Source organism: Primulina eburnea, chromosome 13 (genome assembly GCF_022965805.1).
Source record: "Primulina eburnea isolate SZY01 chromosome 13, ASM2296580v1, whole genome shotgun sequence".
NCBI classification, from domain to species: Eukaryota; Viridiplantae; Streptophyta; class Magnoliopsida; order Lamiales; family Gesneriaceae; genus Primulina; species Primulina eburnea.
Genome location: NC_133113.1, coordinates 24,982,657 through 25,007,564, shown reverse-complemented (window position 1 = coordinate 25,007,564; position 24,908 = coordinate 24,982,657). Strand labels below are relative to the sequence as shown.

Sequence of the window (24,908 nt, the reverse complement as noted above, 5' to 3'; positions counted from 1 at the left end):
CCGAAATATTAGTACTTTGCCTGTTTTCTAGGCAATTCAAGTGAATTGAATTTGGACAATGGAAACGTAATCCCAATGAATGGCCATATTTTTCCATGATTCGGCATAGAATTCTTGGGAACTGAAAACAATCTTTGAATCTCATTATTATATTTTATTTAATATTTTTTAAATAAATTAAATAAAAGCAGATAATCTATCTTGGTCGCGTGATTGGATTTTGGATTAAGTACCAGTTGTGATGCGATTTGATGAGATTTTTTTTTATTTTTTTATTATGTAATTGCTCTTTAATATTTCAATTAAATAAAAAAAAACCCAACAGATAGATGAATCATACATATACCTCTGATGTGATTTTGGTTTCAGTTCTGAAAGGATTGCGTTTTTCTCTTGGTAATATTGAATTTATTAAATTATTAAGTTTTTTTTTTTTTTTATCTTTTTAGACTTTATATATTTTTATGATAAGAACTCTAAATATTTATTGTTTAAAAAAATTTATTTTATAATAAAAATCTTATTTTCATATCTTGTAAGATTCATTTTATAAAATAAATTTTACGGCAAAAGAAACAAATAAAAAATCAAAGATAGTTGTTGTGGAACACGTGCTAGAGAGAAAAGACCAATATAAAATGTCTTGAATAATGAATTAATTATCTGTTGCAAGCATCTATAGCGCGACAATACTTCTTACGAGCGGCTTGCTATATATTTAGATTCTAGTATCGATCTTTGATCATTAGCTCATGATTTCATGCATATCCATATAAGTTCGTTTACTCATATTTGAACGACATGATCACTCACGTCCTTGTTTTTATCTTGAATATCTCGGATACGTCTCAAGTTGGACGGATCGGACATAGAAGCGATGGCTGAACGAGACTCAAGTTCCATCAGGAGGGGTCATCCATTGAGGTTTTTCGGACATTTTTTGAAGTCATTTGATATGGTTTAACAATTAAGGTATTTCCATATCTGGAAAAATAACCATAAAAAAAATTGGTTGAACATTGTTGTAAATGCAATCCAATCGTCCATATGTGCATACAAATAAAATTTATGAATTATTTAAAATAATCAACTTTCAGATTTTCAAATATTTTCTACAAATATTTTTTATAAATTTAAAAAAATAATAAAATAAATATGATAAAAACTAAAAAGAACTCTACCGAGTCAAACCAGTTTTCAAACAGACGATATATTTTTATTTCAACCCAATTAACAATAAACAAGACGGGGCTGATACCACACAACACAGACCAAAATAAAAGCATTAAAAACTACAACTGAATTTTGCCATTTTCAACCATATTTACTAAGAACAATATATTACAATACAGAGCCGAGCCATGTTATTGCTTTCCCACTCCTCTGAAGCAGCCATCCCTGTGCTTAGTTACTCTACCGTTTCATTCACAATGTTTATGGGAATCAACTCGCAAAAGTTTGTTCATCTTATACCAGCTGTTAAGTGGCCACTTTTCCCTCGGAAAGAGTCGAAAACCTGAAGAGCGAAAGCTATGCTCGAAAAATGTATACTCACAACGCTGGTTCGGCCCAGACTAGCTTTCTTCAAGAACAATGTCTGCAGGATCTCCGATCCATGGCTTCCCTTCACGCCACTGAAACTTAATCCTCAACTTACCATTAGCATCCACTCCAACAACCGTGCCTTTACTCGAAGGAGTCTCCATACCCCAACCCCAACGGGGGGTCACCAATCCGTCTTTAATCCTCACCTTATCTCCCACTTCAAATGGTCTTACCCTATACATTTCCCACGATTTACAGAGCCAAAGCCTATCCATAAAGCAGAATGCTACCCAAATATCATCATCTTCTAAACGGTGCACCACTCCAATACTTGAATGGCATACATCCCCCCATTGATGGGTAGGACTCGAAACATTTGGTTTGACCCTAACCCAGTCTTTGACACGAAGTTCACGTTCCTCCACAATTTCTACTTCTGAAGGATCCAGCATCCAAGCCTTGGAGCCGGCAGGTGTGTATATTCTAAGCTTTCCATCCACATCAATGGCTGATATAGTTCCTACACTTGCATGGCTGTGTCCTGACCATCCAAACCTTGGTTGCTTAACCGTGTTAGCAACTTTGACTCGCTGCCCAACTGCAAGTTTATTAACTCTATCAAGATCGGATGGATTCCCCACCCATAGTTCTTGCTCTCCACAGAATCCAACAAGTATGCTTCTATCTTTTTCATACCCAATACCTTGTACAACACCAATGCTACCAGGCAAAATAGATTTCCAACTAGTTCCATCCTCTCTCAATTTGACCCACTCGCCCACTTCGTAAATTTTCTCTACTTCTAAATCCGAAGGATCCCCTCTCCACAACTCTTGTAAACCACTGAATGCAACTCTAACCTCACCATCGGCATTGACATGGGTAATAGCACCTCGAGAATCAGGCCGAGCACCTCTCCAGCCCCATCGTGGCTCAACGAGTCCAGTCCGAAAACAGACATGTTGACCAACTCTCAACCCAGGAACTTTTTCAACATCACTATAATGAGTGAAAAGCCTTCCCTTGCGAAAACAACAAGCTAGTTCTAGATAACCATTATCTTGTACGCTATGCACAATAGCTAAACTTTCTTTTCCTATGCTATTCCAGTCATAGCTTGGTCTAGCACCCAGGCTTGGTTTTGAACGCACCCAATCACCTACTTCAAATCCTGGAAGCCTTTCTGCATCACCAGGAGAAACTTTCCACAAACTGCGTCTTCCAGGAACTTTGGCCTATGAAAAAGGTAGTTCAATGTCACACTCTTATCATATGGTGAAAACTTTGAACCACACACAAATAACATTATAAACTTCCGCTAGAGCCTCTCAAAAAAATTAGAAGTAGGACACTAATGCTCAAAGGCAGCCAGACTTTAAATCAGTAGTAACAGAACGAGAATGAAAGAAACAACACCGTTTTCCTTTCCAGTCATTGAGGATGTTCTACAGGAGATAAAAAATGGACTTTATAAATGAACAATCCTCTAATTCAGCAGAGTATCAGCTTTAGAGCAACGGGGCCCTCTAGGCTCAACCCAGTGTAAATAGATACACGAGAATATAAAGCTTACATTCAACGTGCCATCCATGTCGATCCTCACAATTTTCCCAACAGTGGCGGATGTTTCGTTTGACCATCCAAGCCGAGGCTGAGTGACAGAGGGGATGATGTGAATTTCTTGCCCTAATTCAAACGGAGGAAGCTTCTCCACATCTGTCACAGAACAGGAAAAAAGTTTGTTCCGGAAGCAAAAGGCAATTCCCATATCACCATCCTCCTCCAAACTATGGACTCTACCGATACTATTCCTTGTTACATCTGCCCACCCATATTTTGGGGAGGAGACAGAAGCCTTTATTCTAACCCAGTCCTCTACCTGCACAAATTAAACAATCATTGGACAGTGAAGTTAGTCTATCATTAATAAATTGGACCGTGAAGACAGTAACTGAGAGCATTGATATTTTAAATCCAGGCATTAACTACCCGATACAGATATTACCTTGAAATCCTCCACCTTTTCCATGTCAGAAGGATCAGCCTGCCATGGAATGGGCAGGTTGGGAATTTCTATCCCCAATAGGCCATCATTCTCTATCTCGCAAATTTTTCCAACACTATGATGCGTTTCTCCACCCCAGGCATATCTAGGCTCCGCAACAGAACGCTTAACACAAACCCGATCACCAATCTGAGAAACAACAGAGAAATGTGGAAGCCTAAATGTGAGGGAAAAAATAACATAACAATCAAGGAAACAAATCCACAAAATACCAATTTAGTGACCTCACCCTGAAAGGCTCGACATGTTCAACCTCTTCTGGTTCACAATGCCAAGGAGTAGTAAGATAGTTTAGGTACAAAAATAGACTTTTATCTGGTCGAATACCATAAACTACACCAATGCTTCCTGGAGTAACAGATCCTAACCCATGTTTAGCAGCAGTCAGCGTCGGGCGTATGCGAACCCAGTCTCCAACTTTGAATTCTTCCACTCTTTCCATTTCTGCAGGATCAGCTTTCCATCCTCTAGATGCTCCAGGAAAACCGACACGCAAGATTCCATCATCATCAACACACAGGACTGTTCCGATGCTGTTGCGTGATTGTTCACGCCATCCAAATCTGCATTAGCACAAGGTAAATTACTGCATGGGATTGGATACTGATGATATCGACCAGGATTTTGCTACATCTTTTAAAAGGCATCATCCACATGTTATAACAAAGATGACAGACAGAGTTGGAATATTCCACCAACAACCTCACTATTTCTGGGCTTGGGGGTTTGATCAAGACCGAGCAAGTAATAAAATGAAAAAAGACAAATGTACATGAGAAAAATATTAGGTAAAAGCCTCTCTCAAAAAACCTTAGAACACCATCCAAAAAATCCAACTTAAAAATTGAAGACCAACACTATCCAATTATACAAGAGTCTTAATACCCAAAAGAGGAACTTCTCCCACAAATATGTCCAACTTCCTGTCTCAATTCGCCAATTTCGCCAAGACATTAGCAAAGTTATCACATTATCAGAAACATAAGGGAAAATCCAAAGCTATCGTCAAACATTATGCTAAATTTACGCACTAAATTCACAAAATCCCATTTAACCATTTTTTCTCTGTTAAGGTAAAGAGGCGAAGGAGTTTATTTCCACCTAAACTGAGGTAACAGCATCCAGACAATTCAAACACCTTTGAAACAGTGAAAAGTTCCTCATAGGCATTCCATGAGTGGCCTAGATATTCTCTCTCACCATACCTACAAAAGCTATGCTTGGATCACCATTGGCATATCAAAATGCTCAATTTAGACCAATTCGGAGTCGAATTTCGCCATTTATCAGTAATCATGCGCCAACATTTATGTGGTTTTGGTAATGAAACCATCTACTTTTTAGAGATATACACTTCCCCCCAAAAGCAATGGGAGACACATTCTCATGCTTGATGATTTGACAACTTTTTCATTCAATAGAGGAGACTTGTACTAGCTGATTATTGATGCATTACAAACCTCCTTTTTTCAATTGTTTCCCATATGTTGTTCTGTCTCTATTCTTTTAAAGTCTTCTATTTTCAGAAATTGAAAGTTCATACAAAGGCTCAGACTTCCACAATTACAAATGAAAAAAATTATATGGCTGTGCTATATCTCCCACTGAAGATTGGAAATTACATAGATGACGAGCACACAGCACAGAAAACATGGTAAAAAAACTACGAGAGTCTAAATCCCCATATTTGAAAGCTAAATCAGTTGAAGAAGTATGGATGTGCACATGCATTAAAAATTCTTTCCATTAGGTCATGAGCCATGTAAAATGAACAAGGATTGTAACTTGGCAATTGGCACTATGGACAAAGAAATATTAGATGAAAAAGGGTAAGATAGATTTAATGTAAAAGCTTATTCCCAGAGGAAAATGTCTTTGTTTCATCATAGAGAAACCATACCTTGGCTCTTTGACATCAGCTTTAAGTTGCACATGTTGCCCTCTGTCCAACGGAATCACTTTTATGACTTCATTTATCAGTGCTCGACCTTCTCCAGACAAAGAACAAAATGATACATTGAGATCATTACCACGGACAGCTTGGACAAAACCAACACTTTTATGTGTTGCACCTTGCCACCCATAAGTTGGTTCACTAATGCTTCTTCTGTATTTCACCCAGTCACCAACTTGATATCTACACAATGTTTGATGACATCAAAGACCGTGGATGCAATTAATCAGATCATACACTGCAAAATGATTGTTTACGCACATCGTCGGGGATAAATAGACCCCTTTCTCCGCCAGTGCCTCCATTAAATCTTCGGATATCCATTCCCGAGGCAGATAGTCCAAGAAGTCACACAAAGTCTTACCACTGCAATTCAACACAAACTTTAAGTATTTTGTTCAGATGCATAAAACGAAAAGAACCATCTGTAGCATTTCAAGTGGTGTTGATAGTATCAGTAGTCAAAGAAAAATTAAGGTTTTGATGCTAGCCTGTGGTTCCTAACATTAACTGCTGCATCCGGGTATCTAAGCATAACAATGACCCAGTTCAAATTTTCACGTATCATCTTTGCTGTATCAGCTGCTATGTGAAAGGCATTGTCACCATCATCATCCTGAATTAATTGAAATGGAGACAGCATATGAATAAACTGCAGAAGATATATTTGTCGAAAAAGAGAGCACAAATTTTGGATATGCTTTGATAAGAAATCCTGCAAAATAATAATTAGAACAAATGCTCAACTTAAACAATGTGCAAACTGCAACCCCCTATGGAAAAAATCCAGGATTATCAAAGCTATCATGACTTTGTTGTGCATCAGTCAAAGTCTCTTCAGTAAATACCCAACAAGTAGTTCTAAATATTTTCACCAATTCTCTATAGGACATCAATCAGGCTTACCAAACATATCAACAATATTTTGATATTACGTGCACAACTTTACTCTTCCACAATGACATATCATAATGTTTTTCCATGGTTAAAAGGAATTTTAAGGAGAAAAAATGTCATTTGATTACATGTGCTCTCATTTTCTCTCATGCTATACAAAAAGGTTGTAATTTTATTGTCAAATTAGCACGCCATTGATTTAACTTTCATTCTTGTTGTTAAGACTATGTAACCAATGCACCTAAAATATAATTATACTTGCTCATGACTAAAAGTTGTACAGCGCTTCAATAGTTCAAGTTTTTTTCCTTTGTAATTTGTATATTCACTCGCTTAATTCAATATCATGAAATGTTGGATTCCAGATAATAGCTTCTAGGATTTTTTTTTGGTGGTGTTTTGGCTTGATATAAAGCCTGTCCACAAGATTACAAGACTATACGAAACAGCTAATGATTTCTAAGATCTACAAACCAGCAAAGAGATTTAAAAAAAGGTCATGAGGATGATCTGCTAAATACAGGTCAAAGGATAAAACACGCAGGAAGTTGATTTCGATTAAAAAGTGTAATCAAGATATCAAGATTATCAGAATTCAGATCAATCAATCTCGTGATTCCAAACAAAAATTTTTGGAAGTAGATAATTGTTTTCCTATACAACAAATATGACAATTGTTTGTTGAAGGACATAAATACGAGTTGTTTTGAAGCTTCAGAGACTGATCAGTTACTTTTCACACATAAGCCTTCCAACACTACAGTTTTGCTGTGAATCGTTTAAGGTAAGCCAGAGCTCAACAAGCTCCCAAACAATTGAAGAACGAATTGTTTTGAGACAAGATATGATTGATCCGAGAGATTCTCCTTTGTGTTTAAATTGTAAATTGAGTGATTCTAGAGACTTTAAAAGTTTGTTGAGAATTGGTTACATTCGAAGTAACTGAAGTGATGCTTGAGTAGTGCCCTTAAGTTAGACCTTTGGACATTTAAATATGATTTTGATAAAAAAAATTAATACTTCCTATGTCTTATTCAAGGAATTTGCACTGAATGGAAAATAAGTTTAGAGTTTATCCAAAAAAAAAAGGATAATACATTAAACCGTTGTTTCCACTAATTCCCGTTTTCATCCCTCAAATTTCCAATGTGCCAATATTTATTTTTTTATATGAAACAAAATTATATTAAAATAGAAAAACAGAGTAGGTGGACAAGATATCCTCAAAATGCACAATACATGAAAGACTACACTATCGTCGGAAACATAAAAATTTCCAATCCCAGACTAGATCTGAGACAGAGAAATGATTAAACTCTGCAGCTTTTTTGTCCAACAACTAGCTGCGGCAGAAAATAAGCTATGGAAAAAATTGGTTAGTTATTCCTTTTCTTTTATAAATTTCAAAATTTCAGAGATATAGGGGGAGAAATCGTTTTAAATATTGAAGGGGAGAAAAATTTTGTGCTGAACTTATTTTGATAATATGACTTTTTGATTCACACGAAAAAGAGGAAAAATATGTTAGTTGAAATCATTGTTTATCCAAGTTTATCCAAGTTTTGTGATCATAAAAAAAGAGGGAGATTGTCGGGTTTAGAAACTCTAACAATCTTGATTTTGATGATAACAAAACTTGTTATTATGTTTCTAACATATTTACTTAAGCGTGAAGTTGTAAACTCGATATTGAAGCTGAAACTCGAATTTAGTCAAACTGAAAAATCTGGCAAACTTCGGTATTTTGATGATATCTCACAGCTCGGAAATCCAAATGACCAGCCCCTAAGACGACTGAATAGAAAACTCAATTTGGGATAAGTCGTATTGCACGTCAGTTGGGCTAAATCAGATGTTATATAGGCCAAATTGAAAGTTGAAATACGAAACTGATTTCACGAAAACAACAATCAGTTGGGCGTGAGCAGTTGCGGTATTTTGGTCAGCCTGATCAGCTCGGTTATCCAAATAAAACGATTCAGTACGCGTTACAAAGCTAAGACGATGATATACAAATCATATTCACAAGTCAAAGTCTGAATCGGAGTTTAAGATGTTGATAAATGATGACAAAGCTATTGGTTCTGAGCAGGCTGAATACCTCATCAGTTTGGTATAGTTGAGCAGTTGACCAGGTTCAGTTCAGCAGTTTAAGTTGAGCAAGTTCAGTTCACCAGTTGAGCAAAACTGAATGACCAGTTTCGGCTCGAGAAAATGACCAACAAGGTGAATTTGACAGTTGCAATTTCAGCAACAGTACAGAAACATTCCAAAAGGTCATATTCTTGTGTCTAACGTATATATCATTGTTGGGTCCTATAAATACAACATCTTGAAGATTAAACAAAAGCTTTGGAATGTGATTCAAAGCATGGATAGTTAGCATGAAAAAATCTGCTAGTTGAGAGCGCAAGCTCTTGTTTGAGGATACATTGAGATGTACGCTGTGAATGATAAATTTTTTTTTTTTGAGAGGAAACAAAAATTTTATTAAAATTGAGTTTTAATGGTTACAAAAACGGATAAGTCATCCGCAAGCTAAAGAAATTTTACAATATCACACCACCGTTGCTACGACCATACGTATTTCCAATCCCTAATCAAATCCGAGATTGTAAGATGTCTGTATTCCGGCAGAACTACCGTCGAGCTTGCAACTCTGAACTTCAAGCTTTCCCAGACTTCTTCAAGAGACCTGAATTTATCTTCAAAAATTCTAAGTGCCAAAATCTGGAGTGTCTTTTCCCTGCTTGCCAACTCTCGTTTGCCTTCTTCGGAAGAATCCATAGACACCCGATTTCTTGAAACACCTTGTTCCAAATGCTATGTGAGAATGAGCAATGTAGTAACAAGTGATCTTGACTTTCCTCGGTTTTTCGGCATAGACAACACCAATTCGGGCTTAAAGCACAGGACGGCCATCTTCTTTGCACGGAGTCACAAGTTTGTAGTTTTCCCAATGCCATTATCCACGTGAAAACTTGAATATTTGTGGGAGTAGGCACATCCCAGATATTGCGAAAGAATGTAAAAGACTGGGTAGTTGAATTGTTGAAGAATGAATGTAAAAAGACCCAACAGAAAACAAACCCGAGGAATCCCCCAACCACAATCTGAAATCCCTCACTCCCCTGTGCACCCTAACTAACTCTAAGACTCCTAGCAACGCTACAAACTCACGTTCCTCCGTGTCATTGAAATTCCTTCTAAAACTCAAATCCCAACTAGTAGCTGAAGTGCCGTTAGTACTAACAAAAGAAACAAAACAGAGGATTGGTTTGTTAGTAACAGCTGAAATATTGAACAAAGAAGAAAACCGCTCTTTGAATGAGACTCCCCCCACCCACTCATCCTCCCAAAAACGTAAGATATTTCCCCCTCTGAAGACTCCCCTAACCAACCGATTAAAAGCCGGGAATGATCGAGAAATGCATTTCCAAGGACTTCTGAATGTCGCTTTCTCCCCCAACCCCAAATCTCATCCATTATCTTGAGAACCGTAGATACTTCTAATAACCTTTATCCACAAGGTGTCTCTTTCCACCGACCCTCTCCACCACCACTTTCCAAGTAGTGCTTTGTTTCGCAGACAAATATTTCCCAAACCCAAACCTCCCCTATCCTTTGGTTTGCACACTTGCTCCCATCCCACTACATGGCAATGTTTATCCCCATCGGCTCCATCCCAAAGAAAAGTCCTCAGTTATTTTTTCCATCTTAAGTGCCACATGATTCGGAACCGTGAATAGCGTCATGAAAACCCAGATATTGTTGTACTGCTGGAAACAAAAAGAGAGAGGGTGGATAGAGGATTTATCTCCAGTGTGTGGAAGCATAGATTTGTGGATTGGGTGTGGTTACCGTCGGTGGGAAGTGCGGGGGGCATTGTGATCATGTGGGATCCCAGAATTGTGGATGTTAAGGATAATTTAATAGGAGAGTTTTCAGTGTCAGTGGAGATACGCTCGAATGATGAAGCGAGCTGGTGGTTCTCGGCCGTTTATGGACCGGCCAAGCCAAGTCATCGTGAAAATTTTTGGGATGAATTGGCTGGTTTGCACTCGATCTGTGGTGATAGGTGGTGTGTGGGTGGGGACTTTAATGTGGTAAGGAACTTGGGGGAGAAGATGAACAGCCGATCTAATACCACGAGTATGACATGCTTCGACAGTTTGATTGAGGAATTACATCTTATTGATCCACCACTACTAAATGCAAAATATACTTGGTCTAATCTAAGGGTAGAACCTATATGTTGTCGTCTTGACAGATTCCTTATCACTAGAGGTTGGATTGAATTGTTCCCTACATTTAGACAAATGGTGCTACCAAAGATCACTTCGGATCACTGCCCGATTACATTTGATACGTCTAAAGTGAGATGGGGGCCGAGTCCTTTTAGATTCGAAAATGCATGGCTTTCTTTGTTTATTGCATTTACTTATCATTTTCATTGTTTTAAAGATGCATTGTTGAAGCATTTTATGTGTTCTTCAAAATATGAAAATATTGCATATCAAGTGTTTGATAAAATACTTAAATCAAAATATTTTTACTCATTCAACTTGCATATATTTTAAATGTTTTACAAAATGTTTAATCGGTTTCTACGAAAGACTATTTCGAGTGTCTTCCGCTTGGTTTACAAACCAAACTCGATTTAATTCATCTGTGTTCACTATTTCAAGAACCGAACTATTGTAACTCAATGATTATCTCACTGGATAGATCCTAACACAAACCCTAAAATCCACCTTACCCAACTCCAAATGAACAGTTTCTAAAACCCCTAACAAAGTACTCAACTCATCAATTTCAACCTCATTCAAAGCCCTTCTGAAGCACAGATCCGAGGCATAGGTGGAATTAATCGAAAGATGCACTACTAATAGGTTTGTTATGACTCCAGGAGATCTGGAAAAGAGATGGAAAAAGACATTTGAACGACGAAGTCCCCCACCAAGTATCCTCCCAAAAACGAACGATATTCCCCCCTTTGAACACCGCCCTAACTAAAAGATGAAAAGTCGGGTAAGATCGAGAGATAAATTTCCAGAGATCTCTAAAAGTCCTATTCCTTGCCAACCTCACGTCCCAACCATTATCTTGCAATCCATAAATACTCTTGATAACTTTTTTCCAAAGATTTCCTCTCCACCTAACATCTTCATCACCATTTCCCTAAAACTGTCTTATTCCTCAAGCAAATATTCTCCATTCCCAACCACCCAACCTTTTGGTTTGCAAACTTGATCTCAAGCAACCAAATGGCAATGCACCTCCCCATCAGCTCCATTCCAAAGAAAATCCCTCATAATATTTTCCATACCATTTGCCACACCTAATGGTACTCTAAATAGAGATATGAAATACGTTGGCATCACACTCACCACTGCTGCTATCAAGGTTAATCGGCTGTTTTGGTACACACAGTTAACCAAGCGCGGTTGACGGCAATCTCCAAAAAATTATTAACCAAGCGAGGTTGACGGCAGTCTCCAAAAAATCATCCATAATTTAAAACACTCCATTCCCCAATTAAAAACAAACCCTTAATTTTCCTCCCCAAATCGAAAGGCCCGTCGCCTCTTCGCCAAAATCAAAACCTTTTGTCGCCTAAATCGAGCCCATCGTCCACCATTGCAGTAATAGAAGCATCAATTGTCGATGAAAAAAGCTCCTCGGTGACACAGCAGCAGATAAAGTCTAACCTTTTCTATTTTTCTGAAACTCGAGTGTGTTCGTATTGTTTCTGTTAGGGATTAATTTTAATTTGGGAATTTAATGACTTCATTAACGGTGAGAACCCAATCGGGCAAAATTAAAAAAAACACGAGGGACTATATCGGCATATTGGAAATTTGAGGGACAGAAACGGGAATTGGTGGAAACAATAAGGTCGGTTTAATGTATTATCCCCCAAAAAAATATACATTCCATAAAATTCAATATTAATAAGTTAATAGCTGTATCTAAAAGGTACGTTCCATTATGTTTGGGCATCATTGAAAAAGTAAAAGAGGTGGAAAATTTGAGGGTTTTCGTCCATGGGGGAACAATATAATATCAAGATTTTTCTAACTGTCATCAAATTAGTTTTATGTGTATTGAAATGCTTTTTCTAGTATGCAGATTTTCTGGGGAAAGACCTGACTAAAAACAACAAACCTGCATATTATAATCTGCTCCAGCAGATAGTAGCAATTCAACACAAGGATTTGCACCTCTGGCCAAGGCCACATGAAGTGGTATCGCATTCTGCACACTCCTGATGTTAACGTCCACACCGGCTTCTAATATTATCTATAAAAGAAAATTTGGGAACAAATTATTATGCCACAACATTTCATGAAATGGGCTTAAGTTATCATTTTAATTCAGACATTGCTCTAGAATATTATTATATTAATGAACTGGAGTCCAAACAACAAGAAAAAATCATTCGGATCCTCGATACTAATTCAGCATACCCTGACTAGTTCGACGTCGTTAGCCATAGCGGCAGTATGCAGAGCAGTTTGTGCATGTTGAATGTCTTGAGCCATAGGATCTGCTCCGGCAGCCAGCAGTATCCTCACCAGTTCTCTGCCCTCTGAAGGATTATTCGACGTAGGAATATTAATAGTACAACAAACATTATAGACGGAGTAACAAAACATAACCTGATCATTAGCACCAAGAAAAAATAAAATAAAAAGTCACGCAAAGTATAACCCGAATTATACCAGACTCATGTCCTTTCTTCAAGGCAGCAGCCATGCACAAAGCTGTTCCCTCGGGGCTTTGGATATCTACTGCTTCAGCAATCTCTTCCACAGATGCAAGTTCTACCCATCTTTTGACAACAGTTGAGTTCCATGTCATTACACACAAGTGCAGCGGCCTGCTTATAAAGAGTCTTAGAGCATGCACAAACAATAGAAAAGTTCCATACATCAAATGAAGTATTGCAATATCTTTCGCTAATCATATTTTTAGAGACAGAGACATTTGTGACAAGGGAAAATCAAGTTCAAAATTATTTCATAAATGCTTGGACAATTTACCAACTAAAGAGTGTAAATGAGGAGCAAATTCACAGACTATATGTGCAACAAGTATTCATGAAAAAGTGTAATTGCTGATAGAGTTATGCCGTTGCATCAACATAGGAATAGATCAATGAACAGGTTTTGTTGCGCTTTCCATGTCTTTTCCCACTTCCACAGTTGCAGCATATTCCACTTTGGAAATGTAGATAGGGCGATAGCTAGAGGGTGTACTCAAACTATGGGCATAATTTTCTCATGACAATAAGTTTAACAACAAATAAATAAAGAGATTAGACAAGCATTCATAGGCATGAAACATTTCATTAGTACAACCAAGACTGGAGCAAGGAACAAAACAACACAACCAGAAATCTGAAGAATGGTATCTTTATCAACTTAAGAGTATAATGGACCAATTGACCTCATCCGAACCAACAAGACAACATAACTACTAGTATAATGAAGACTATCCTCATAGGCTGTGGAGAACACTGAGCGTTGTGATTATGAAACATCAAAACAAAATTGTGCTTGGCTCTCGAAAAAGGTCCTACAACACCGTTCTGGTAAAAAACATATATTTCAACCTGAACTGCATTCTATCGTCTAAATCCTTTTATGCGTAAAATATTTAAGATATGCTTCTCGCGTGATATGTTGCACATCAAATTCTTACCTCTCTTACCACCGCACAAATTCAGAGATTATAAAGGCTACACAAACAGGTGAGAACTGAGAATGCAGGATCACCTGCCCGCTATCAAGCACAAAAGAGTACCAACAAGGAAACAGTAATTCAAAATCAACTCTACCGTTCTGATTTTCAGCAACAAACTATAATGTCCATGGTAACAAAGATTTCACTCAATCTCCCAGGAGATATCATACTAGGTTTAAAGAAGTGGGTCTGCCTTGTGTTTCTATTGAAGGATATCCAACAATAATAACAGTTTCCTTTAAAAAAATTTATTCATCCTTCATTTTTGCAGAAGTAACTACAGAAATTTGACCATGTTCATCTACACAAAAATATTCTTCTAGATCAGATACTTCACGATCTTTCCAGCATGCTTAAAAGCATAAAATAATGTTAAGCTCATATAATGCAATAGTCTGCTCAGCAGCATTCCCTAAGTTTGCAACACCTTCACAGTATGCCAGTTTCTTACTTATACATGCTCTTTGCCATGATTAACAGGACAATAGCATTCTTATCAAGTTACTTAACAATTATAGAGGAGTTCAAATATTAATTTATATTCACACAATCATCACCATGAATCTCTCCTTGCCCCCAGCGGCAGTCTAACTTCAAGTCTGGAACCATCGGATTTTTGCCAGCTTCACTTGACTACGGCAGTTAATAGAGTGACTAGAACTAGCCTTGTGACAGAGAACACAAGAAAGTGGTATTATGGCATAGTTGTCAAAAATCAAAGGCGCATTCGAAGTGTACACTTTACGGAAGTCAAGCGCAATAAATAAATATTTAAAAATATATAAATTCAACTTTATTTTAAAAATATATGAAACATAAGATATCAAATATTGAAATTATCATAATCTTCATGTTGTAAATATCACATATTAAAATGCGAGGGCAAAAGAGGAGGCTACACAAGGCCACAAGGGCAGAGATGATGGGGAAAAGGCAATGCGATGTTGGAGTTTCCTGTGCTCTTTTTATGAATAAATAGAATAAATTGCACTTTGAAAGGTAATTTCACCTCTATCACATCTTTTTTTTAAAAAGGCTGTTTTTCTCCGAAGCGCGAAACTGAAAAAAGCGCATGCTTCATGGAAGTCGTGCGCTTTGAAGCTCAGGCATTGCGCATTGCTGCGCTCTGCGCTTAAAGCGAGCGCTTCTGCGTTTTTGACAACTATGTATTATTGCATTGCAATAATAGGGAGATGAAAGAAATGATGAGCATCGCTTATATTTCACTTAGAATAGGTGATAAAAGAAGATGATATTTTAAAAAATAATGATGATGATTAAGACCATATGATGCATATGCAATCTACAAGATTCAGTAGTTCTGTGTTATTAGCAGTTTAACTAGATCTTACCTTTATTTCGAAAACCTAGATTATTGTGCTGTTATCTATAGCTATTTAGGTAGAATGATAAAAAGGATGTGCTTTTTAATGAAGCAAAAAAAAGCGCGGAATGTCAACGAAAAGCATTTCTCCAACTTCAATTTCTTGTCTTGAAACGGCCTGGATTGACCCAAAAATGTCTACCTGGTTTGTTCATTTATGGAAACTGTTTAGCTTCCCCAAAAATATGAACAAACACTTTAATTCATTTTTATTCTTTTCCTCAAACACATTTTCCCTCCTTTTCACTTTTCACAAGATAATAATTATTTTTAACTAAAGTCCTCGTCATTTCCCAAAAAACATCATCTTATTAGTTATTTTCTAACCAAAAGGATACTAGTTTAAAATTTTGAAAAAAAAATTATCCAACAATTTCTGACATGGTTCGACATCTATAATAACAACTCTATTTCCTCAAAATAAAACTAAAAATTCATTTTATTTCCCAAAGAAAAAACGCAGACGAGCATATTTCTTCCATGATCGCAGGATATATTACACTTACGTCAAGTGCTTGGAGTTCAGTATACTCATTGATTTACAGCCACCATATTCCAATATGACCAGAGCACAGTCCGTGAATTTTTTTGTAACAGCCCTGTGAAGCACAGATTCACCTTCATCATCGACTGCGTTTGGATCCGCACCAGCCAAAAATAACTCCTATTGCCATTCAAAACCAAATCAAAGTGACATAAACTAGACACTGAAGTAAAGAATAAGCATGAAGAAATAAAGATTGTACGTGTGAAGTTTGGATGTGTAAAGAAATGAAGTTGTCTTCGGTATCTTGCTCATAGTTGTCAAAGGCGATCGCCTCTCGCCACCAGGCGCGGGTGTTGCGCCTGGGGCAATCCCAGGCTCAACATTTTACAAAGGCGAGCCCAGGCGCGCGCCTGGGCTCGCCTTGGAAAGGCTCTCAGGCACGCCTTTGTAATATTAACTTAAAATGTAACTTCTCTGTTTTTTTTTAGTATTAACTTAAAATGTAAAAGGCCGACCTCAACACCAAACCCTAGCAGCCCAGTTAACAAATTAAATAAGCGACAAGAGCTTTGCAAACTGCAACAGAATTACAACCAACAACGCGACGACAGTTGGATGATGGAAGAATTTTAATCAAGTTACTTATTATTATGAACTTATTAATTATTTGTTGCTTTGTGTGACATTGTAACTTAATTATTTCATATTTTAATATATATTAATCTAAGATAAATATTTTTTTTTAAAATTAAAAAACGTGCGCCTTGCTTCGGTAAGGCGCACGCCTCGCCTTGCGCCTTGCGCCTCAGGCTCCAGATCCCTTGTGCGCCTCGGCGCGCCTTGCGCCCTTGACAACTATGATCTTGCTTCATATGTCTATATTTATCAATATTTGATCATCTATAGAGACTTAAGCAAGACTTACTCTCATGCAATCTGGCTGGCCATGGTAAGCACAGACATGAGCAACTGATGGACCAAGGCCTTCCCTTAACCTGGACCTGACATTAGCATGGCGTTTGATGAGTGCGCGGACACAGTCAGGTGATCCAGCTGCCAGGGCAAAAACAAGAGGTGGATCACCATCTTTGTCAAGGACATCCACGTTCACCTCTTTGTGTTCTAAAATAGCTTCAACAAGTTCGACGCTGCCCCTTCTGCAAGCCAGGTGGAGAGCAGTTTGACCATCTGTATTTTGTGCTTGTAGCAGAAAGCATAGTAAACCAGCATGTCCTGAAGCACTCTTCACTAACAACTCTCTGAATGAAACAGAGGCATCAAAAAGAAAATTTTAAAAGGAAAAAAATAACATCTAGAGAGCACAACACAAGTCAAAGTGTGTGGCCTTACCTAACTCCACTGAAACTGCCTTCAGACACAAGTTTGTGTAAAAAATTGGAATTTACTTGGGAAACCTCCAGATGAACTGATGGAGAGGGACAATTGCCATTCATTTCAGAGTAGCTTGGCAAGCCACTACATATCGTACGGAGCATAAAACAGATACCAATTCAGAATACAAGTGCAAGTACTATATGTATTTGGCATTTATAAAATAACTACTGAACATGTAAATGCTATGGAATGTGACACTACCAAAACATCTATAAACTAGTTTATTCTGCAATAAGCAAACAAAAAACAAGGGCCATGCACTTTAGACCATATCAGTATATCAGGATTCTGGACTTGATCATAAAAGATAACACCCAATTTAGATTCTTACTTGTCAGGGCTAGCAGGTGGGCTCAGAGGAATCTCTCTCAAGAGTCGAAGAAATATTGCAGCCATGGCATGAAACTTTGGTCTTCTGGATATCTTGACCTGCAGGCATTCTCCAATCATCTTCCACAATTCCCTAGGCATTCCAGCACCCACTACACTAGTATATTGAGGAGGTTGTTGTTGTTCTTTAACAACAGAATGATAGATCTCTTCGGCACTTAAACCAGTCCATCTGCAGAAAAGTCACCCAACTTTCTTTGAAATAGTTCTTCTATTTTCAGAAGTTGGGCTATATAAATAACAAAGCCAGGCCAAAACAATTAGTAAAACAAATACACATACGGGATTGATCCAGTGCACATTTCCACCAATGTACAACCAAAGCTCCATGCATCAGATTCCGCAGATATGCCAATAGAATCATTCCAAAAAAGATGGAGCGGCTTTTTTACAGGTTCCCATGCCTCGGGTGCAGTATAATTTGGGCAGAGCATTGTGCAATCCATACATGAATGAATCTTGGAAGATTCAAGTTCTTTTCGAGCATTTCGACAATCAAGTTTCTTTAAAATAGCTGGAAGGCCATAATCAGAAACTACAGCATGACCATTTCCATTTAAGAGAAGGTTGGATGGCTTAATATTCATACAAACAACACCAGCTGCATGAAGCTCAGCAACCCCACGAGCAATATCAGCCCCATACCTACACTCAAGATGCATTACGAAGACAGTAAAGTCTCGGTAAAGCGACATTGTTACCAGTGTATAAATTACCAATCAATAACGTTAGTCATAATCAACAGAGAAAGGCAATCATCAAGCAGCCAACAATACTGGGGTAGCGTATAACTTAGAAGCAGGAAATCATTTATCACGTGCACGACAATATTTCCATTCAAATTCAGTAGAAAATTTTGCATTAACAAAAAACGGGACATCTTGGCTGCAGTGATGTAAATTATTGTTGGATAACAGAATTGTGACATTCAGTGTGTTGGTGGCTTGATATTTCCACAAGGTTTAAAGCATTTTGTCAACTAGAAACTGCAGAATAATTGTTTCAGACAAAAATCATAGAAAAATCAATCAGATTTTAAAGAACATTTTGGATAGTAGGGATTGGTCACGTTTCACATTAGATGCAAAATTCCCCATAACTATGGTTTTTGTTCAAGCCAAATTAATTTGTTCCTTTACGTCTGGTTGCAAAGGAAAATTAGAGACAGGGCAGAACCAGACTGGCAAATATTTCCAAAAAGGCGGCAATGGCAGATAGGTTTAAAAGAAGGGTAATTTTTTGTATTCAATTTATATTAGAATTTTTTGTTAGATTTAAAATAATTTGGGGCACGTACAAAAGGTAGAATGATTAGAATCCTACCTTGGATAGAAAACTACTCGTATGGAGCCTTTCCACATCTGTAGAATTCCATCACTTAAGGAAACACCAACAAGATAAAATCTAAATCATCTTTTAGCCCATGTAAAAACCAACAATTGAACCATGATCCAATGAACACCCACTCGGGTATTAATGTCCATTCATCAATGGCGATGAAATGTAGCACACCCAGCATTTAGGGTGCATTGCAAACACCAGTATAAGTGAGATACCCCAATCTCAATTCTTTGCAAATCGTGAACAGCTTAGAGATCACAGCCACTTTGAAAGCGTCTTAACATTACTATTATATACAAAACCACATACACGAAGCAAGGATATAAAGATGATGAATACCCCAATGAATTATATTAGCAAGATACCAGTGATCTTTTAAACCCCATCCCTTATCAACAATAAATCTATTAGGTTTCCGCTATATCCATGGAATTTTCTAAAAGAGAGCACCAATCTGTAAGTACCAAAAAGGAAGAGGCGATTTGAAGAGTCCAAAATTTTCTTGAAGAACCATGACGAGAGGATTTTTCGGCATACTGAATACCACTTTTTAGTTTCTGAGCTTTCCTTTTAAAGAGGCTCAAACACATGCACATCAATCTACATTTGAATACGATGTTTGCCGATTTTTTGGCAAAGTACCCTTTTTTGTTTTTGAGTTTGCCTTTTAAGAGGCTAAAACACATGCAGACCAGTCTTCCTTTGAACCTAATGCATGCCTACTTGACTTACAAATGGCAACTGCCACAACTAGTCAGTTAGCGGTGCACACAACTAAGAAGCGTATACACAATCACGAACAAAAAAAACCAGAACAAGTACATAGGGGCAGGGTTCATAACATTCTAGTCCCAATTTCGTCGATCTCAAGTTGACATCAAAGTTCCAGGTACACGAACAAACAACCAATCTATTGAAAATGTTGTTATTCAAATGTTGATATAGTAAATGCATAAGGGAGTAAAAAGAACCTAAGTATCTGCTCAAGAGTGAGGCGCCCTCCATTCCGCTTCATTGCTGACAGGATAGATCCATGGCACCTATCCAACACCAAACAAAGGTTGTTTTCCATTCTAGTAGCCCCATGGAAAGTGCAAACATTCTGGCACCACATGGATTTCCTCCTCAACTCCTCCAGCTGCCCCTGCATCCACACCACATCTGTCTCACTGCTTATGGCCACCTTCTTCACCACCACTCTGTGCCTGCACCCCCTCCCCAGAGCAACCGCGGTCCATGTCCCCAAGCTCGATTTCTGACTACCACCTTCTCCTATCCTCCGCACCATCTTCAGCTCCTTATGCATCCCCAGCTCTATCCTCCCACTTTTGAACCCATTCTCCGTTCGTCTAATACCATTGCTGTAAGCACCATGGCCACCGCTACTAGTACTACAATTAGAACTCCTGTTGATAGTATTATTTCCGAAGCAAATTTCATCACCATTAGCTAGACTTTCGTCAATGCCAGTTTCATAAGCCTCGTCACCTTCTTCATCATCTTCCTCATCGTCATCCTCTCCATCCTGGATCCAAGACAAGATGGCGTAGTTCTTTTTTAAAGCGGAAACAGAGTTGCCCACAACTGACACATGGCGGCAGCGTGGACAGGAGAGGGAAGAATCAAGGGAATCGGAGAACATCTTGGACAGGCACTGGCGGCAGAACCCATGACCGCATTGGAGAAGAAGCGGGCACCGGTCCTCCTCGTCGTACTTGTTCTGGCACACCGAACAACACGGCTCCCTCATCCTGAATTGAGCCAAGATTCCACTTTAAACGGTCGGAATCGAGATTTCACTCCGATCGTGGAGTAGGATTAGGGCAGACTTCCATGGAAAGGGTTTCTGGGAGAGAAAGTGGGCGAGCAGACGAGGAAGAAGAGAAATGGGAAAGCTTGATCGTGGGCTTTGAATACTTTTATTTCTACTCTTATTACAAATGTCAGACCTTGTAATAATATTATTTATGTTTTTATAAATATAAATATAAATATAAATATGGAAAAATAAATTTAATTGAATGCAGTTTATTAATTTTTTTTTTTCAGTTTTTTCACAGAAATAAATAAATTTAATTGAATGAAGTTTATTATTTTTCAATTTTGTCACAGAATTATAATTTTAAAAATCATTTTAGGGATCTCAATTCCAAGTTGGTGTATAAGAAATTTTCATAGTTAGTATTATTATATTAGCAAATATTACTTTTTTAGTAAAAGCTTCAAAAGCCATATATATTTATATATATTTTTACTTTCAGAAAGTGGTTTTTTAAAGTATCATGTGTAAAATTGTAAGATATCTAAGTATTTTGATTTTGAGAACAAACAAAAAATCTTATTCAAAATGCTACTTTACTTTTATGAGAGCAAAATTAGGGGTCTTCAAAAACCGATCAAGAAATTATATCAAACTACATTGTTTGTTTCGCTTTTCCAACAATCATGGGTTGGATTGGTTTTCAAATCAACCAAATCGTAAAAATTGTTATGTTCATGCTTTAATATTACAAAGAAGTAAATCAAACCAAACCGATCTAAAAATCTATTACATTTATATAACAATTTTTGTGAAATTTTTTGTTAATTTATTGTGATTTTTCTAATGAATTTCGTAATAGTCTAATTACATTGATAATTTATTTACTTCATATTTTTGCTTAAATAACATGACCAGAGAGACATTGAGTTGGATAGACAGGGTAAGAGGACCTATCAGGCACCCCCAGCAGTAGCAGCAGCCTCAGTTTAAGAGGCCTTTTCCAGGGACATCAAGGGAAGAGGCCATTTCAGGGACCGCCGAGAGGCAAGAGTCCTATACCACAAAAGAATGCTCCTCAGAAGCCTGATGAGTACCCGGTGTCCTAAATGCAACCGCCAGCATGTGGGCCAGTGTTTATGGGGTTCTGGCAAATGCTTCAAGTGTGGAGCCACTGATCACATGTTGAGGAACTGCCCGCAATGGAGGCAGCCGACCCAGGGAAGAGTGTTCGCCGTGCAAGCTGAGGAGGCGAACTCAGACACGACTCTTCTGACTTGTAAATTCTTTAATACAATTCAGTATTAAATTTTTCATGCATGTTTCGAATTTGATTGGGATTAATAGTGTGCTAGTTAGTATTTTTGGTGACTTTTGTAGAGATTTTCAACTATGCTTGAGGTAAAGATTAGTATTTTGGGATGTAAGTTTTGTGGATTGTGCTAACGTCTCTTAGGAAATATCTTTATAAAGAGATTAGCCACGAATGCCTTATTAGATTCTGGGGTCACTCACTCTTTCATCTCAGAGACATTCGCTAATCATTTAGATGTCAAGTCCATTGGGCTCGACGTGAACTACTCAGTGACAGTCCCATCAGGGGAAGAGCTATCAGCTACTAGTGTGATCAGATACATCGATCTTGTACAGCAGGGCCACCTAGTGTATGCCGATCTAGGTTGTGCTTGCCGATGCTAGAATTTGATATTATTTATGGAATGGACTGGCTGACGAAGAACAGAGTTCTTATAGACTTCCGGAAAAGGTCACTGTTGGTTAGACCGTAAGCATAGAGCAGTTTCTCTTTGAGTCAGATAGATGGAAGAGTTTCCCTCGCATGATGTCTTGCATGCAGGCACGAAGACTTATCCACAAGGGGTGTCAGGCTTTCTTGGCAAGCATCATTTCAGCACCTGACGCGCCCACTCTGTCAATATCTGATGTATCTGTAGTCAGATATTTTTCTGACGTTTTTCCAGATGACATCGCAGGCTTCCACCAAAGAGAGAAGGGAGTTCGCTATTGATCTTGTGCCAGGCAGTGTGCCAATCTCTAAGGCACCGTACCATCTAACTCCAGCTGAGATGTTAGAGCTCAAACAGTAGATTCAGGAGCTTCTTGATAAAGAATTTATCCACCCTAGTTTCTCACCATGGGGCGCACCAGTGCTTTTTGTAAAGAAGAGATATGGGAGCGTGAGGTTGTGTATCGATTAACGAGAATTGAACAAGGTAACGATCAAGAATAAATATCCACTCCAAGGATCGAGGACTTGTTCGATCAGTTGCATGGAGCTACAGTGTTCTCCAAGATAGATCTTCGATCAGGGTATCATCAAATGAAGATAAAAGATGCAAATGTTCATAAGACAACTTTCAAGAACAGATATGGGCATTACGAGTTCTTGGTGATGCCGTTTGGACTGACGAATGCTCCAGTAATTTTTATAGACATCATGAATCGAGTATTTCAGCCACCTAGATCAGTTCGTCATAGTGTTCATTGACGACATCCTTGTCTACTCGAAGAGCCATGAAGAGCACAGTCAGCATTTGAGTACAGTTTTGCAGGTCTTGCAGAGCCACAAATTGTACGCAAAATTCAGTAAGTGTGAATTTTGGTTGGAGAAAGTAGCGTTTTTGGGTCATATAATATCTAGCAGTGGGATTGAGGTGGACCCAGTTAAGGTGGCAGCAGTTAAGGAATAGGTTGAGCCGAAGAACGCATCAGAGATCTGCAGTTTCTAGGCTTGGCAGGCTACTTACCGAAAGTTTATTCAGATATTTTCTTCGATAGCAGTGCCACTCATTTCATTGACAAAAAAGAATGCTAAATTTGTATGGAGTGAAGAGTGTCAGAAGCACTCGATACTTTGAAGCAAGCTCTCATTTCAGCGCCAGTGTTAGCCATACCATCAGGGCAAGGTAATTTTGTGTTGTACAGCGATACATCTAAGCTTGGATTAGGCACAGTGTTGATACAGCATGGTCGGGTTATAACTTATGCTTCCAGACAGTTGAAACTGCATGAGAAGAAATACCCGACTCATTATCTAGAGTTAGCCACCGTTGTCTTTGCTTTAAAGATATGGAAACACTACTTGTACGGCGAAAAATGCCAAATATTTACCGATCACAAGAGTCTCAAGTATTTCTTCACGCATAAAGAGTTGAATATGAGACAAAGACGATGGTTGGAGTTGGTAAAAGACTACGATTGTGAGATTATCTACCATCCGGGGAAAGCTAATGTTGTCGCAGACGCCTTGAGCAGAAAAGTTGCAGTCGTAGCACAGTTGTCAGTGTAGAGACCTCTTCAGCCTGAGATTTAGAGGTTTGGCTTAGAAGTTTATCGTAAGGGCAGAGCTTCCAAGCTGTCTAATTTGACAGTCCGGTCTTCTTTGCTAGACCAAATCCGTAGAGGACAGTCTTCAGATGAGCAGTTACAGAAATGGAGACTGAAGGATGAAGCCAAAGGCAGTGTACTCTACACAATGTCTGATGGTATTGTGAGATACAGAGATAGAATGTGGGCGTCTAATGTTGATTCGATTAGAGAGGATATTCTAACAGAGGCACATGCATCTCCGTATTCTATATATGCAGGAGGTACCAAGATGTACAAGGATTTGTAGATGTTGTATTGGTGGCCAAGTATGAAGCGAGACATCTACCGATTTGTGTCTAAATGCCTCACTTGTCAGCAAGTGAAAGCAGAGCATCAGAGGCCAGCAGGAATGCTTAATCCGCTCCCTATCCCCGAGTAGAAATGTGAGAATATTTCCACGGATTTTGTGGTTGGTTTGCTGAGTTCAGTCAGAGGATCCAATGCCATTTGAGTTATAGTGGATTGATTTACTAAGTCGGCACACTTCTTGCTAGTGAAGAAGACTTTCTCCATGACGCAGTATCCGGAAATCTATGTCAGGGAGATAGTCCAGTT

General features: G+C 38.2%; 1 protein-coding gene across 2 annotated transcripts; it reads right to left on the bottom strand.

Annotated features, from left to right (window-relative positions):
- Nucleotides 1–1,156: 1,156 nt before the first annotated feature.
- On the bottom strand, nt 1,157–21,142 carry LOC140809170 (E3 ubiquitin-protein ligase KEG). Of its 2 annotated transcripts, XR_012113082.1 has the most exons (17): nt 20,179–21,142; nt 18,149–18,511; nt 17,808–18,038; nt 17,432–17,557; nt 17,007–17,340; nt 16,101–16,258; nt 13,187–13,344; nt 12,932–13,053; nt 12,630–12,764; nt 6,056–6,180; nt 5,826–5,930; nt 5,511–5,747; nt 3,840–4,173; nt 3,551–3,739; nt 3,119–3,424; nt 1,449–2,780; nt 1,157–1,413 (listed from the first exon to the last, which is right to left on the bottom strand). XR_012113082.1 is itself a non-coding variant. In XM_073166664.1 (16 exons), exons 1-16 carry the CDS (start codon nt 20,955–20,957, stop codon nt 1,575–1,577), a joined length of 4,908 nt encoding a protein of 1,635 aa, XP_073022765.1. In that variant the 5' UTR covers nt 20,958–21,142; the 3' UTR covers nt 1,157–1,574. The 2 variants fall into 2 exon arrangements, 1 of the variants encoding a protein (XP_073022765.1); XM_073166664.1 differs by having other exon boundaries at nt 1,157–2,780.
- Nucleotides 21,143–24,908: the final 3,766 nt, after the last annotated feature.

Coding starts and splice junctions, on each gene's coding strand:
- LOC140809170 (XM_073166664.1), bottom strand. CDS start 20,957: ATGAGGGAGCCGTGTTGTTCGGTGTGCCAGAACAAGTACGACGAGGAG. Junction 18,512..20,178: donor ACTCTTGAGCAGATACTTAG/GTTCTTTTTACT, acceptor TCTTGAGTGTAG/GTATGGGGCTGATATTGCTC. Junction 17,558..17,807: donor CCACCTGCTAGCCCTGACAA/GTAAGAATCTAA, acceptor TACGATATGTAG/TGGCTTGCCAAGCTACTCTG.